At 33.7% G+C, this 16,113-nt stretch overlaps 2 protein-coding genes across 5 annotated transcripts in view; both read left to right on the forward strand.

Annotated features, from left to right (window-relative positions):
- The window catches only part of LOC103500097 (CDT1-like protein b), a 39,975-nt gene extending 24,863 nt beyond the window's left edge, over nt 1–15,112 (forward strand). The window contains exons 1-10 of one of the 4 annotated variants that reach the window (XM_051085973.1): nt 2,021–2,396; nt 2,497–2,588; nt 2,675–2,774; nt 11,533–12,069; nt 12,184–12,303; nt 12,608–12,827; nt 13,239–14,081; nt 14,199–14,382; nt 14,474–14,564; nt 14,709–15,112. In XM_051085973.1, coding sequence (XP_050941930.1) covers nt 11,726–12,069; nt 12,184–12,303; nt 12,608–12,827; nt 13,239–14,081; nt 14,199–14,382; nt 14,474–14,564; nt 14,709–14,766 — 1,860 coding nt within the window. In that variant the 5' untranslated portion in view covers nt 2,021–2,396; nt 2,497–2,588; nt 2,675–2,774; nt 11,533–11,725 and the 3' untranslated portion in view covers nt 14,767–15,112. Of the gene's footprint in view, nt 1–2,020; nt 2,397–2,496; nt 2,589–2,674; nt 2,775–11,532; nt 12,070–12,183; nt 12,304–12,607; nt 12,828–13,238; nt 14,082–14,198; nt 14,383–14,473; nt 14,565–14,708 lie in introns of those variants that run through there. The other 3 variants (XM_051085964.1, XM_051085966.1, XM_051085977.1) reach the window with 3 other exon arrangements.
- LOC127149836 (uncharacterized) lies at nt 3,652–6,182 on the forward strand. The gene is made up of 2 exons (XM_051085992.1): nt 3,652–3,941; nt 4,565–6,182. The coding sequence occupies exon 2, from the start codon at nt 4,570–4,572 to the stop codon at nt 5,149–5,151; it is 582 nt and encodes a 193-aa protein (XP_050941949.1). The 5' UTR covers nt 3,652–3,941; nt 4,565–4,569; the 3' UTR covers nt 5,152–6,182.
- Nucleotides 15,113–16,113: the final 1,001 nt, after the last annotated feature.

Consider the following 16,113-nt stretch of genomic DNA (forward strand, 5'->3'; position numbering starts at 1 on the left):
GAAATCAGTATTAACTCACCTTCAACCCAAAAGTAAAATTAGAAATGTTCTTATTTATGTTCTCCGTGTGCCATAAAATCACAGTAGTCAAAGATCCCCATCACATATCTTTAGCTCTTGATGTTTACACGGAAAGGTTTTGCCACGCAGCTAAGCAGACCTTGTTTTATGAGTTGCCCCAGCTAGTAAAGCAGGCCAAGGCCTCAGAGAAGCAGACCTCGGGAGAGCTTTTTCTAGGACACGCCCATGAACATGACCTTTGAGGAGGAATGAAAAGTTAGGCTTCTTTCTCTTGGTCGTGGAGCAGGCCACGAGGAAGGCTTACGGTGCGTGCGACTTCAATAAATTACAAGATTGAGAATAAATCGATAAAGGGGTACAGATGTCCCGACTGGCGTCGGGGCTGATCTTACGACAAGGTAGCCATTTTCCGACAAGTAGCGATGTTCCGACGGGTTTTTGTGCAAGATCGGTCCCAAATCTCTTGGTTTGTGAGCACTTTAGTTTTCCCATTAAAAAGAGGTTAGGGATGCGGACGACAATAGATCCAAAGCAAAAGAAACACAAACAAACACATTACATATTCAAAGAGGGATGGAAGAAACTGACGACGACGACAGGGATGGAAGAATCTGATGTATGCTGGTGGTGGTGGCGGCAGGTGTCGAAGAAGAGAGGGAAGAAAGTGATGAGATTGAGAAGGGTGAAAGAAATTTGAGAAAGATGATTGAGAAGGGTGAAAGAAATTTGAGAAAGATGAAAAATAGTGTGTAGGAGGGTTTGAGAAAAGAGTAAAGTAAGAGAGAGAAAGTTGAATTTTTACAAAATTAAAAAATAAAAATAAAATAAAAATGGGCTTTAATGTCAGTTCAAAAAAAAGCAGGGTGTTTAATGTCGGTTTTAAACCGACATTAAAGCTCTATCTTTAATGTCGGTTTAAAACCCACATTAAACATCCGCCTTTTGAAAAACGACATTAAAGCCCATTTTTCACTTTTTTCACCCGACATTAAAGACTAGATTTCTTCTAGTGGAGCGTCCATAGAATTTCAATAGATTCCATATAGGATGCGTGTAACAACATTTCACACTCAATTTATTTTACAATGTTTGAGCATAGAAAATAAAGATAAATTTGATATAGTACAGTAACGTGGTTACGTTTTACCCAAGATAATAACAACATTTTTAACAATAAAAAGTGAATTTACAAATGTTTCGTTGTTAATTTTAAAATGTGTTTAGCATACTGTCATAATAATAAAAATCAATATGTCAAAGGAAAAATCACAAGACATGTAACACAAAATATAGAAAATCTTTGCTTGTTAAATTTCAAAACTTCCTACGCGAAATCTCTCTTTCCTTACCACGAACAATTTAACTTCAACAACAGTTTATTTCTTCAAGAAATGTGATAATATCTACATAAAACTAAACTATTCATTATTTTCAAGGTTGCAATATGGACTCATTTTTTTTTCTTTTTCTTTTATTCGTTTTACTGTTTTAGTGTCCTTCCCCTTCCTTTTTGCCTCACCAACTTAATAGTCTCAATTTATGCCAACGAAAGGTAACTTTACTCATTTCTTATTTTTCACAAACGTTAAAACAATAACATCGACAGTAAAAATTATAGTTTAAATATACACCATTCTTTACCAACACACGAGAAAACAACTTTTTTCTTTGCACAGACCCTATGTATATATATTCACTATTTCTATCACTACAAACACTGTTACTTTATATATAGGTTTCAATGAAAAAGGTGACGATTATCATAAAATAGGAGACCACATTGATCCAAACTATAGTGTATGAACTAAAGATACTAGCTATGGGATTAAATATTTCAAAAGGGTTTCTCAACGTAACAGTTTACGAAAGAATGAACCAATTGTAGACATTTCCTAAAATTTAAGAAGGGAATGACTGGCAAGTTTCGATGTAAACCCGATATTTTCTTGGTTTAATTTCTTTAAATGTGGAAAAAAAAGAAAAAGAAAATGGAAATTAAGTGTAAATATAAATATATGTATTTATATATTAAATAGTTTTATTAAATTAATTAAAGAAAAGAAAGAAAAGAAAGGACAAAAAGAAGAAAAGGAGAAGAAAATTTCATTTTCTCTTTTCTTCTTCTTCTTCTCTTCCCTTCACCGCCAAGAGTTTGAAGACATCCAAGTTCCCTTTATTTTTTTTTCTTTTTCCTTCTTCAATTTGCAGAGAACTTCTAAGAGAGAGTTTGGAAGAAGAAGAGAAATTTTACTAGAATTTTTAGGTTGAAGAAGAGGAGGAGAACTCAAGCAAAGTGTATCAATGGCTGAATTTTAGTTCATTCTGCACATCACTGGTTTTTAATTCGGTTTGAATTCTTCAAAAGGAATTAAGAGGTGAGATTTACATTTACTGAAAGTTAACTCATTATTAAACAAACTTTATGAAGAACGTTGGAGCAAATTCGGATATTCATTTGGTGCTTTTTTGATGAAGAAAACAGGGCAGTTGGTTTTCACTCGAAATCAGGAGGTCTCTGGTTTTTCTTGTATTTCAGAGTGTATCGGTGGAGTTAGAATCTCTATTTGGTATGGTTGGAAAGCTTATTCAATTTACTACAACTTTCATGAAGAAATTGTAAACCAAAAACGACTAAAAATTGGTTAAATTGTAGGAACAATTTAAAGAGGTCGTGTGCGCGCGATTCTGGAAGTGGTTCTGTTCTGAGGGTTATATGTGTTTATGCACTGGGAATCAGATTTATATGTCTTCAGGTAAGTTTTAGAGCATCTCAAAATGAAGAGTTTGATATAAAGAACACTCATTTTGGTTAAGTATTGAGAAAGTTATAGTCCTTTGAAATTTATGTTAGAAATCTGGAAATTTTAGAGAATTGTTGAAATAGGATTTTATTTCTTAAGCTTTGTTTTCGTGAGCGTCATCTTTGGTGCGACATGTTATGTATATCTTTAGGAAACCAGAATGTTTAGGGTTTTAATACTCGGTTGGGTTGTTGGCTGGCCGAGAAGAATTAAACCGAGCTTATAGACCAAGGATCTAGCCCAAGACTGTGAGTGACAAAATCAACTTTGAAATATTTGCCATAACTGTTATTATGATTGAATGCGATAAATGTTTATTTACGAAGCCATGAAAGGTATTTGAATTTCATGACTATTTTCAAGTATACATTTGGAGACTAGATTTCTTAAAGAAATTTATGCTAGCACGTAGATATTAAATGTTTGGAAAGTATTTAAACCACAATATTTTAGACAAAGCATGAATTAGTATGAAGTTTTGTTTTAAGAACTACAATTTTCCACGAAAGAGCTGAGTAAAGTTCGAGCTTTGTGTAAAATTTATAAGCAGGCATGTTTTAATATTTTATAATGATTTATGAAATTTTCATTAACTACATGACTGAGATCTTGAGCCTGAGGCTAGAGATTACCGTGTGCACACTGGTTAGATTTCGTTGTTGACGTTGAGTGTACTCCGTAACAACAGTGCTGTCGTGAGTGCTGGGCGGGCCCCACTACGACAAAGACGATGGGAGTGCTGGGCGGGCCCCACTACATCGTAGTGCTTGTAAACGTTGTTGTACCAGGTGTACCCTACACAACGTAGATTCGTCATGTTAGTTAAAATGCTTCGATATACTTGATATGCCTTGCTAGATTTCAATGATGAACATGCTGAGTATTTAAGGAAGCTATTCTTACTATTACACATTTACATCTACGACTTGTATAAACAGATTTATATGTGTAAAGTTTTCACGTGCTCTTATCTTTAAATTCATAGTTTTAAACTGAGTCACTCACTGAGCTTCATAGCTCACCCTTTCCAAAATGTTTTACCCATTTTCCAGGTAGAGATCGACTTCCCGGTGCCTGATAGACTGCCTTAGTCTGCGGAAGCTTCATTATCGATTGCCAGTACGTGTTTTGAGTTGGGCATAAAGTCTGTTGTGTTGTGATGTATTCACACCCTTGTATGTTATAGATACTCCACAGTTTGTATAAGCTTTAGGAGCTATAGTTGTGTAAATTTTGTTGGTTATATTTTGATTAAGGTGTCTTTACGTTTACTCGTGAAATCGGTAAATTTTGAGGTACACTTCATGTATGTGTTTGACTAGCTGTGTTTGACTAGCCTAGGATCCGCTGTGTTTTGTGGCATGTACAATAGTTTATATACTAGATTGGCAAGTTCATCACATGAAAGTTTTAAGCAGAGTCGACAGATACAGGTACAGAAAAACGTTGTTCGTCGGCTTCACACCATCTTTCGGTCTAAGGTAGCAGGTAGTTCGGGAGGGGGTGTGACAACTAGGTATCAGAGCAGTTTGCTCCATGGGAATTAAGGTAGAGCGGTTAGCTCTAAGAAGAAACTAGAAAGTAAATAATTGAAAGTCAAGTTAGCTTAAAGGGAACTAGTGGAGTATGGTCTAGGTAAGGGTAGAAGTGAGTCCAATTATTATTAATACGTGAGTAGACATTTAGTATCATGCATTTGAGTTAAGTATTTATAGTATGTCTAATGTGTTGACATATTATAGGAGTCATGCCACCACGTACTGGTAGACGACACCGGCAGAATCAGGACGGGATGCAAGGTCCTACCCAAGGTCCATCTGTAGGGGAATCTAGTACCTTAGGAGTTCGAGGTGGTGTAGGAAACGAGCATTTTGCGAGAACAACACAGGAAATAGGAAGGCCAGATAGAGCAGAGCCTAGTGATCCAGAAAAGGCATACGGAATTGAACGGCTGAAGAAGTTAGGGGCTACAGTGTTTGAAGGTTCCACAGATCCAGCTGATGCAGAGAACTGGTTGAATATGCTTGAAAAGTGTTTTGATGTGATGAATTGTCCTGAGGAGCGAAAGGTTAGATTGGCCACATTTTTGTTGCAAAAAGAGGCTGAAGGATGGTGGAAATCTATATTAGCAAGACGCAGTGATGCACATGCTTTAGACTGGCAGACTTTTAGAGGCATATTCGAAGATAAGTATTATCCCAGCACATACTGCGAAGCCAAGAGGGATGAATTTCTGAGGTTGAAACAAGGATCACTTTCAGTGGCTGAGTATGAGAGGAAGTATACCGAGCTTTCACGGTATGCTGACGTTATTATAGCTGAACGGTAAGTGCAAGCTTTCCCTTCTTTGTTCAATAAGTTTTGGAGCAAGTTTGCGAGTTTTGGTCGTTGATTTACACTCTGAATTTAGACAGAAGCTTGTTGGGGTTAGGGCAAGATTGGTAGAAGTACAAGTTAAGGTTACCAAGACTCTAAATAGATCAAGGTTAGTTAGAAAAAGGGTTCTCTCACGTAGAAAGAGGAAAAAAGAAGTAAAGTGAGAAAGTTGTTTAGTTTCGAGACCAAGAAGTTGACTTGATCATCAAGAGAACAACACCACCTCGATTGGTTGATATGGTTGTCAGCAATCACCATTAAACCACTTGCCTCAAGGACATCAACAACAGCTTTGAAAAAGAATGATTAAGGCCTTAAAAAGTGGGAGAATAAATAAGAGATGATTAGGCCATTAAAAAGAAAAAAAAAACAAGTTATTAAAGGTAGTTTTGGAATAATAACCAATTTAAAGTGGAGAGTATTTTAAAAAGGGGATTTTTCAAAAATAGAAAAAAACGTTAAAATATTTACACCATATAGAATAAATTTTGAAAATGGAAAAGGCCCACAACTCATAGCATGAAATAACAAAAATACCCCGCGATTAATCGGCCACATACATGTGAAAAAACGATTTTGTACCCAATTTGAACGATCTTGTACCCTTGTACCAAGTCTAAATGATCTTCTACCAAACCTAAACGTTCTTGTATCCTTGTATATCTAGTCTAAACAATCTTGTATCCTTGTACCTAGTCTAAACGATATTGTACCAAACCTAAACGATCTTGTACTCAATCTAAATGATCTTGTATCAAAGTTAAATGATCTATTAGTGATATGGTCTATATGGGGTAAACAACTGGTCGTTTGGATATTGGTACACGATTGTTTAGATCATGTACCAATATCATTTAGATCTTGGACCAAGAAGAAAAAAGAAAATGTGAAATGAAGAAGAAGGAAGAAATTTTGGAAGAAGAAATGAAGAAATTGCAATAAAGAAGTGGAAATATGAAGAATGAGAGGTAATAATATGAAAAAATTAATTATACGAAAAAAATTAATAATACGAATAAGAGAATAATAAATCGTAAAGAAGAATAAGAAAAATAACTAAAAAAATCGTCCCGCAATAATCAAAATCCAATAAGGGTAAATATGCAATCTATGAAAAAATAATTAGCTTCATGGATTTTTCTTAAATTGTTATACGAGCTGCAAATATTTAACACTTTTGCTATATTTATGAAGTACCTTTAAAAAATGAGAATTTTGTCATATTTGAGAAATTCTAAAATAATGTGCTATATTTGCTATAACATATGTTCAAAATGCTATCAACTACAATTTTTCTAAGGAAAATTTAAATATTCAATGATCAAATAAGTTTCTGTGCAAGCATGGCAAATGAATAAAATTATTAAAGACAACATCGAATATTTATTCTCATATTTAAAAAGTAAATTAACATTATAAAATCTTAACATATAAAAGATAAACACTACCATAGTATTTGTGAAAAAGAATACTATCCAATTAAGAAAATAAATATCCTAATTAAATCTGCCATGTAAAACAATTGAATATATGAAAATATAAACTAATTTTAGAAAGCATCTCAATCAAATCTTTCAAATATAAAAATTAGATTTAAAAATAAGATTTATAATTTGCAATCTACCATGGATTTTAATCTAAATGACATATTTTATGCAACAAGTAAACATACACGTAAAATGGTACAACATATTTGACATATCCATTTAAATTTAACTTAAAATTTAAAGTTAAGAAATACTTGATTTCCGGTGTCTTTTCTATTTTTTTATCCCACTCAAAAAAAGATTATTCGAGTTTCTCAAACAAAAATTTTATTCCTCAACAATATTTTTTTACCCGTAATTCATGAAATGCTCATCATCAATGCAAAAAGATTGGGACCCATGCACATATATAGTGTGTGAATACGCAGTTTCATTCAATTTTCTCTTTAAAAGCTAACAAATGTCTTTTAAGCCATTACACAAAATTCTAGTTTTAGTGCTCACATAAAATGTTGTATGAGTTTTACGATTTGATCACATCAAAACGTGCAATCTAATATTAAATATATTTTAACAATCAATATGCAAACACATAAGTTACATATAACGACTTAACTCTTTATACTAAGCTAAGATCATTACTACTTAAAAGAAATAAAAATTTTATTAAAACAAAATGAAAAAAAAACTAAATTTTCATAATCAAAACCTCAAGTACTCATAAATAAATTAATGGAAGTATAAATAAATCTAAAAAAAAATAAAATCATAGCTCGAGCCCTATCTAGTTTTAAAAGAGTCGTAATGAAAATATATAAGAATACTGAAATCGAAACTGATAACATAACGACGTAAGCAAAACGTTTCCCTATGGCACGCCACGGTCACTTCTTGTCATTCGCCAGCTTTCCTCTACCTCTACCTTTACCTAAAAATTTTTAACATTTAAAGATTGAGTATAAAAATATACTTAGTAAGGGACCTACTACTAGTTCCGATAGATGTCTGTTAACTTTCTATTAGAGTCCTATAAAGTAGTACCCTTAAACTGGCACGTTTTCGAACAGGCACAAACTGTGATCTCGTAGGAACAACTCTGGTTTTCGGTAACCCCAAATGAACACTTAGGACAAAACTAGTCTTTGGTGAACACCTAGGACAAACTGGTCTTTAGTGAACCCGAAGAAAACACTAAGACAATCAGACTGTGAGTGACCCCATCGAGTCACTCCTATACATATCATCTCATACTAGACTAATGATCCCGTTGGACTACACAGTTATAAAAAAAAAGTGATGATCTCAAGGGACACCCTTGTGGGTACGACTCTAATAGATGAAGTTAATTGAACACCCTATCCATAGCATGTAGCATAACTTAACATCATAAGCATGACATGAATATTAATCATAGTATTTTAACCATGAGATTAATATTTCATGCATTAACATTAACATCATCAATCATCATCATCTACATAACTCAGTCACAACTATCAGTCATCATCATCAACATAAACTCAGTCATAACTATCGGTCATCAATACATTATGTATTTTAGCTACAATAATGCATAATGGAAAATTACATGCAAGTTCTTACTTCAGTACGAATGTCTAGTAGAAGAATCTCTTACTTGAAGATTAGCTTAACCAAGTTCTAACATCAATAGTCAAGCTTTCCTAAACAATGAAGTCATTAATCATATGGGAAAATATCAAGTTCAATAACTTAATTAACAGTTGCTTAAAAGCCCAAAAAATTATTTAATTCAACTTACCCAAAGTTGAGGTTGTATTCCAATTCAACCTTAATTTAGAAAAAATTCCACAACTCAAAGCTTCAAAATAAATCTAACCAAATTAATCCAAAATTAAATATTTAGGATCCAATAATTAATAACTCATGGGTATTACCCAAAACCCATTAAATACTTACCAAAACTTACCAAAAAATAAGGAAAAAATACCAAAAATAGGCTTGTGGCTTGGCTAAAGGGAAAACAGACTTGATGGCTGGCTCTCAACTTAGGTAGGAGAGTTCAGCTCGTGCAAAAGGGAGGGATGGATTGGGCGGCTTACATGCGGCTAGGAGACGGCTTCAAAGAGACGTGTACGGCTCGGGTTGGGCACGACTAAGGGGCGTGTGTAGCTTGGCTTACGCACTGACGCGACTCGAGTTGGGCTCAGCTGAGGCGCGATGAAGAAGACGCCACAACTGATGAACAACGGATGGCTCACATGAAGCTCGAATGGCTTACAAAAATGCGACGGTGAGTTGGACGACGGTTCGAACGACAACCAATGGTTGCTGACCGGTGTGTAAGGCGGAGATGGACGAAGAGCTCGATAGAAGATGCGGTGGAAGAAGAACGTGGATGGCGGTCATGAGCGACGGATCGATGGATCAACGCGGCGAAAGGCTTCGACGAGAAGAATGGATGGCTGTCGAACGAAAAAAGGTGGCGACGACAACAAACTTAATTGGAGTTTAAGAGGTTAGGGTTTCTTGAGGAAGAAGATGATGAATAGTGAAATTTAATTCCCGTTGTCCAAGGAGTCTATTTAATGAAAATAATAATAATTTATTTTCTTATTTTCCTTAATTCAAAACAAAAAATCAAACTTTTCTCTCTCTTCATTTAAAATCCATCAAATCTCCTTTTAAACTCAAATAATTCTCTCTCTCCAATCACATCACTTTTATTTTTTCAAAATAAGGTACAAATCTTTAATAATTATATTCTACTTATAATTATTCCATCATTCACTTAATATTAATTATAATTACCCCAAATTCACCAAAATTAAAACAACCAATAACATTCACTTAAAACAAATCTTTCATAACACTAAAAATTTAATTAATTAAGTATTCTCCCAAAATACTCAATTAGTCTTACTTCTCACAAAAACAAACCATTCTAACAATTAACTCAAATAACACTAAAATAATTTCAACATTGTCATAATTAAACTTAAGATAATTAAAATTAAAATTACCTTATTTTGGGACGTGACATTACATATATGATTAAAGTAGAATACCCATATTCCTTGAATTTTATGTTTAAATTAAAAAAAATTGATGGTGGTGAGAAGATAAATGATGAATACACCAAATACATACATATGACAAAATCACCAAAATTAAAATATTCACCCTATCTTAACGAGATTCTAAATACCTAAAAAATTATAGAGAAGATTCCAACGGGTCTTTAACATTAATTAAAACCAATTTTTTTAATTTCTTTACAAAATCTCCAAAATGGTAAGACTCGTGTTGATAACGTGTTATAAAATAAATAACAATATGAACAATAATAACAATGAAGCAAAACAGTAGAATTAAGCATAAAAGAAAAAGGAAAAAATAACAATTGAACTCAATTGTGGTGTGTCTTACAAAAACACCATATAACTCTATTTATAGGACACGTGATAATATAGGTTACAATATAGAATTTAATAAGTTGGATGTTACAACTTGAAATTAAATAGTAATCATATAACAATTGGTAACTTAAGTAGGTTATAAATATCTACGTTCATGATATATAATTATATTTTTATAATAGATTTGTACTTTTTAATTTCAAGTATAAAAACTCACATTTTACATAGTAAATTGAAGCTGTCAACTCCCAACGTCTATTCACCTTCCTTCTTCCAAGTTCACTGTCTCTGTTTTTCCCTTTCAGTTTGGGGAATGCTATTCAATAGTTAGTTTATGAGTAAGTAAAAATCGTTGAATAAAATTTCTTAAAATGATAAATTGGAAGGGTCTTGATTTAGTTTTTATTTGATTCCTATGTAACAAAATCTAGCGCTTTCGTCTTAAGACTTCAATAATGATCAATTTTAAATTTGAGATATCAAAATCGTTGATAATTTAATGAAAAGCTAATTAAGACGAAAAGTAGACTAATTTTAAACTAAAATACGTCAATGATGTGACTATTTTATTTCAAGGCAAAATATTACTTTTAGAAAAACAAAAATAATAAAAGAAAAACAAGGGACACTAAATCTCCATCTCCTCTTCTCTCATTGTCAACTTCTAAAAAAAGCCGCTTGTTTCCTAAAGTATGGGGTTGTTGCATGGAAGTACCATGAACATCACCCCCACACTAAATTAAGTCCTAACCAACACGAAGTGTCTTTTATAAAATCATACAAAAAAAAAAAAAAAAACCCTTTGTCATTATTATCTTCACTTTCTTCAAAATGACATTTTTGAAAGCTTAAAAGGTAAAAATAGAAAAAAAGGGGAAAAAAAACCATTGTTGCGTCCGTATCACCTTGTCATCTCTTTTTAGGTAGTTTGGTTGTTTATTTAGTATAAACCTTCCGTAAATAATAATAAAAAAAAGAATCAAAAGTTATTTGACCCTATTATATATGTATATTTTTTTGTGTCGGTAAAACCTTAGTTTATTGTAATTAACAAGTTTACAAGGAATATTACATTTGTTTTTGTTAAAATAGTAAGCGATGTACGTTGTTAAAATTGCTACATTTATCTAAATTTAATCCAAATTAAAAGTTTAGAATGACATGAATTATTTAATGTCAAAATTAATATCTATCATATTATTATAATAAGAACTATTTATTAGCCTAAAAATAATTTATATGCTATATTCTCTCTATATTTTTTTTTTATTTTTTTAAAAAAATTAGCATGATTGTGGAATAGATTTTAAATTTTGAAATAGAAAACGTAATAGAAAATAGAAAACTATTCCTATTTCCGCATTCTTTAATGATTTTGATTTGTATTTTTTTCAAAGTAAAAAAACTTTGATCGACTCCCCAGTATTTATTCAGCTTCGTTCTTCACAGTTCACCGCCTCCCATTGACGAGCCCACAACACCCAAACAATTTTCGCGGGAACTCCCGGGTTATTTTGGCGGGAGTCCACGTGTCAAGCTAACAGAGCAGCGCCATCTCCTCATTCCCGCCAAAATCCATTCCATATATATACCCTAAGAATCTCCAATTTCCCCTTTCTTTTCTTTCTTTTAATCCATAACAATGGCGGACGCTTCAAAGAAAATTTCTTCTTCATCCTCATCAACTTTACCCTTCAAATTGAAGAAACCTTTGTGTTCTAACTTCAAATCTTTACTTGAGGATTCACAATCCTTGAGCTCCAAGACGCCGGAGAAGCCGGCGGAGCTCTCTACCAGATCTAGGAACCGTAAGGTTGCGCTTTCGATCAAGGAGGTTAAACAAGCTGCTAAGAGTGTCCGTGAATCGAATCGTCAGTTGCCTCTTGATCTGGCTACCGAAGAGAGAAAATCGGTCAGAAGACAGATAGATTCTTGGTCGAATGAAAGTCAGTCGGTTGAAAATAAGTCTAGGAAATTGCCTGAGAAGTAAGTGTTTTTGTTTCTCGATCTTGAAAGGTAGCTTATTGATGGTCGGCAGCTCTTTTAGATCCATTTTGAATGTTGGGTGAATGAGTTTTGTTATTATTCTGGTGTTTGCAGATTTGAGATGCTTTGTAAGTTCTTTTATAGTTTGGATTCTGCAATGCGGTTGTTGCGATGTAAAGGTGTCGCATCCAACTTCTCTAATGTTTGCCCTAAGGTCGAAGCCCTCACTGATAGGTACTGATTCTGCCTTCCACATTGCCTTTTTCCTTTCCATCGATTTATATCTTGATAGTACTGCACAGATTAATTTAGTATTTTAGGATAATTTATCTGACTGGCCGCTTAAGTAACAATAAAGAACTTTGTAAATTTTGTTATTTCTTTTAAATACAATTGTGGTTCTCCCACGATATTGTGATGGCTGTTTTCAAATCCTTCTAGTTTTAGTTAATCTTTTGGCATTCACTTCTTAGATTTTTTATATGTCTCGGAGAGTTTCTCTGTTATATGATTCTGAATTTGATGGCTATGAGCGTAGGAGGTTTTCATATGGTCATTTGGCTCAGTTCAAGTTTATTTTACCCGAAGCAATTGTTCTCAAGAAGGTTGTGGTCTACGATGAGCAGACCTGCTGTATGAAGCCAGATCTTCACATATCTTTCAATTTTGCTGTTCTAGAGAATAAGGAGGACCAATATATGCAACTGAGGAAGTTGTTTCGGGCACGGCTTTCAGAATTTGTTAGTTCCTATCCAGAGGTATGTCAACATTTTCCATCTGTGATTTGTAGACTTAGGGTTTATCTGTATTTGTCCTCATGAATTTTAGAATGTTGGTTCTTTCTATATGAAATGTGAATATTGACGTCCCTATATCGTTGTTAGTACTTGCTTTGTTTTCAAGTGGACATGAATGTCTTTAAACATATTACATTGATGCTTGATGAATGTTGCATTTCATAAATTGTATAGTTTAGGAATTAAGTTAGTGGAATAACAAGGAGTTGTAGCATTTTGGTCATAAAATTTTGTTGTTATCATTTGCACGATGGCCACCAAGATGCCTTGATTTCTCTGTTTCGTTTTGTAAGTCATTTTTCTTATATTTTGGCTATATTGTCTCTTGGTCCTTCAAAATTTCTATGTTCTAATGCATGCTTCTATATTCAGACTCATGATGTTCCAAAGGATTTGCTGCCGAATCCATTCAATTTCCGAAGCCAAGATCTTGTTGCAAAATCCAACTCGCTATCCTCTATCAAGACATCGATCGAGCAATTGGCCCCTGAGCAACCAATGCCATCAATAGAAGGGATTTGTTTTAACCATCATTCAGAAGAAAATCAAGGTTTCCGGATAGTTAAATCTACCATGTCTATATCTGGCTCGAGTAAGCAGAAGGAATTTTCAGGGTTATCTCATTTTTCACCATCTTTTAGCCGGCGTTTCTCTCAAAAAGTTGTTGACAGAGAAATAGCAATCAATGATCAAGTTACAACACCTTCTAACCAAGTTTCATCTTGTACTGACGTTGAGACAAATATCGACACAGAATCTTCTGTTGTAGCATCTTCAACTGAGCCTTTCTCCCCCATAAAAGTACCTTCCAACTCAACTTGCAATGTACATTGTCACGAAAACTATGCTTCTCCACTTCGTTCTTTGGCATTGGCCCTTCCCACAACTCCCAGTAATACAACAGGCAGAGTAACCATGATGATAGAATGTGACCAATCTGCAAAAGCTAATGATATTGATTCAACTCCAAGAAAGCTTGTTTCAACCCCAACTCGACTGATGACTAACACACCTGCAATGCCTCCACCAAAACGAAGTTCCATGACTCCCGATGACGATCCTTCTTTCTCAACAAACAAGCTGGTCAGACGTCCTCCCCGTTCGAGATCACTTGTATTTGACACTCCTACAAAGGAATATAAAAACAATGATGAGAGAGATGTTTCACTTGAAAATGACATTGGAGATGTTTTATCTCCAAGCCTCGTACAATCTGTATGTGACTATTCCCTCTCTTATAAGCAACCTTCCCTTAGTTTATGCTAACTAATACTACCATTTGCAGTAAAAAATGACAATATACTAAGAGTTTCTTGTGTTCTTGATTTGCAGATTAGAGAGAAAGAACGAAAGGTCAAAGAAGAGCAAATGCCGGCAATAACACAAGCTAAGAGACGACAGGAAATGATTGCTAACCTGCCAAAACTCTTCAATGCTATCTTTTTCTTGTACCACAAGCGTACAGTTATTAGAAGGCAGGAGCTATTTCACAAAATAATCGCCAGTAGTGACAAAAGTAAGCAAAAATAAATACGCCTGTTTTAAAGTAGGTTTCAATTTGTTTTAGCTTGTCTGGAGCTGATTCATTTCTTTTGTTATACTCATAGGAGAAATTGAAGAGCAGCTAGATTTGTTGTTTGAACTTGCACCCGAATGGATTTCTCAAAAATCGACATCCAGCGGTGATGTGCTAGTTTGGTTAGCTTTCCTTTCTTACACTCTTATATTAAAGTTCTGGAAAATCATCCATTAGATATTGAACACGAGAAAAACTTTAGCAAAAACTTATGCCTCCATATAGAAAAATGTGCTAATTAAATCCTATTTGGTTTCATATTGTAGCATCAATGAATTGTCGAATGTGGAATCAATACGTGATCGGCTTGAGGAAGCTAAGTGAAGAAAGGAGTTGAGAAGTTGGTCTACTTTTTTTTGTCCCTCTCAGCATCTAACCTTGCATACACAATTGAAATTTCCACTCTCTTCATCAAGCACCAGCCATTTTTATTATAATGGCAGTAGCTTGCTTTCCTCTGGTAAGATGTACAGTTTAAGGGATAGAGCAAATTCTTCAAACCTTGTATTGCTTTGTATCTGCTCTAAGATATGGTTCTCATTCTCACTGAACACTAGAAATGTTTCTATAGGTTTTGGTGGGTAAGGAGTATGGAAAAGGTTATAAGATAGAACATTAGTCTCTTTTCATTGACTTAATAAAAAGTTTCGCATCATTTTCAAAGTTCAAAGATAGCAATTATTGTTATATCACTAGTTTGACTTTCCCTTATCAAGCTGGTGGGGAAAATCCTTTATCAGAATTCACTATTCTGAAACTTCGTCTCAATAAAAAAATGTGCTTTCTGAACTTGTTATAAAGTTACATCTGCCAAGATCATGAAAATGTTTACAAAGGTCGATTATTTTTTGCTCATTGAAATGAGTTTCTTATGACAGTTGATCCTTTTGTAATCTCAATTTATGAATGAAACATGATTGACTGGTTCTCATGCCAAAAGAGAAAAAGCTTTTGCCAATATAAGGGACATGAAGTAGAGAAAATGAACCTAAGAGACTAGAATTATGTAAAGTGACCACTGACCTTGATTGGAAAAGAAGAAAGTTTCATAAAACTCCTAAACAAACGATGATAAAAGAAATAGACTCTACAACCATTAGGGGAGACTCATCCAGATAAAATTTAACCTTAATTCTTTAATTGCTCACTAATCCTAGTTTTGACCAATGCAACCCTGTTGAAAAAATACACTATTTAATTTAAAAAATTCTCCAAATTAATCCTTCAAAAACCCAGATCAACCTCCAAATAAATTCCAACATTCAATTATCAAATTAAATCCTCAATTAATTCATTAATGGATATCCAAAATCCATACCAAAACACCAAAAAAAAAAAAAAAAAAAACTTGGAAAATTGTCAAAAATAGGTTAAAAAAGGAGGGTTAAATGACTTTTGGGATAGTTTTTGAAAACGAAGAGTTTTAGGACAATTTAGGTGTGAATGGATAAAAATGCCCTTCATTAAATTTCTCTTTCTCTTTCCCTTTCCTTTCTCTTTCCCTTTCCTTTCTCTTTCGCATAGAACTCTTGAAGTAAAAAAAAAAAAAAATCGCTCTGCTCCGATACTCTGCTTTGCTCCAGTGCTATTTTGGAATGGACTTATTTGCTGTGTAAATTAGTTTAGTCAAAGTTTGGTTTAGGTTCTTAGAAAGTTTAATGGGTAGTGAAA

Source organism: Cucumis melo, chromosome 1 (assembly GCF_025177605.1).
Source record: "Cucumis melo cultivar AY chromosome 1, USDA_Cmelo_AY_1.0, whole genome shotgun sequence".
Lineage (NCBI taxonomy): Eukaryota > Viridiplantae > Streptophyta > Magnoliopsida > Cucurbitales > Cucurbitaceae > Cucumis > Cucumis melo.

Coding starts and splice junctions, on each gene's coding strand:
- LOC127149836 (XM_051085992.1), top strand. CDS start 4,570: ATGCCACCACGTACTGGTAGACGACACCGGCAGAATCAGGACGGGATG.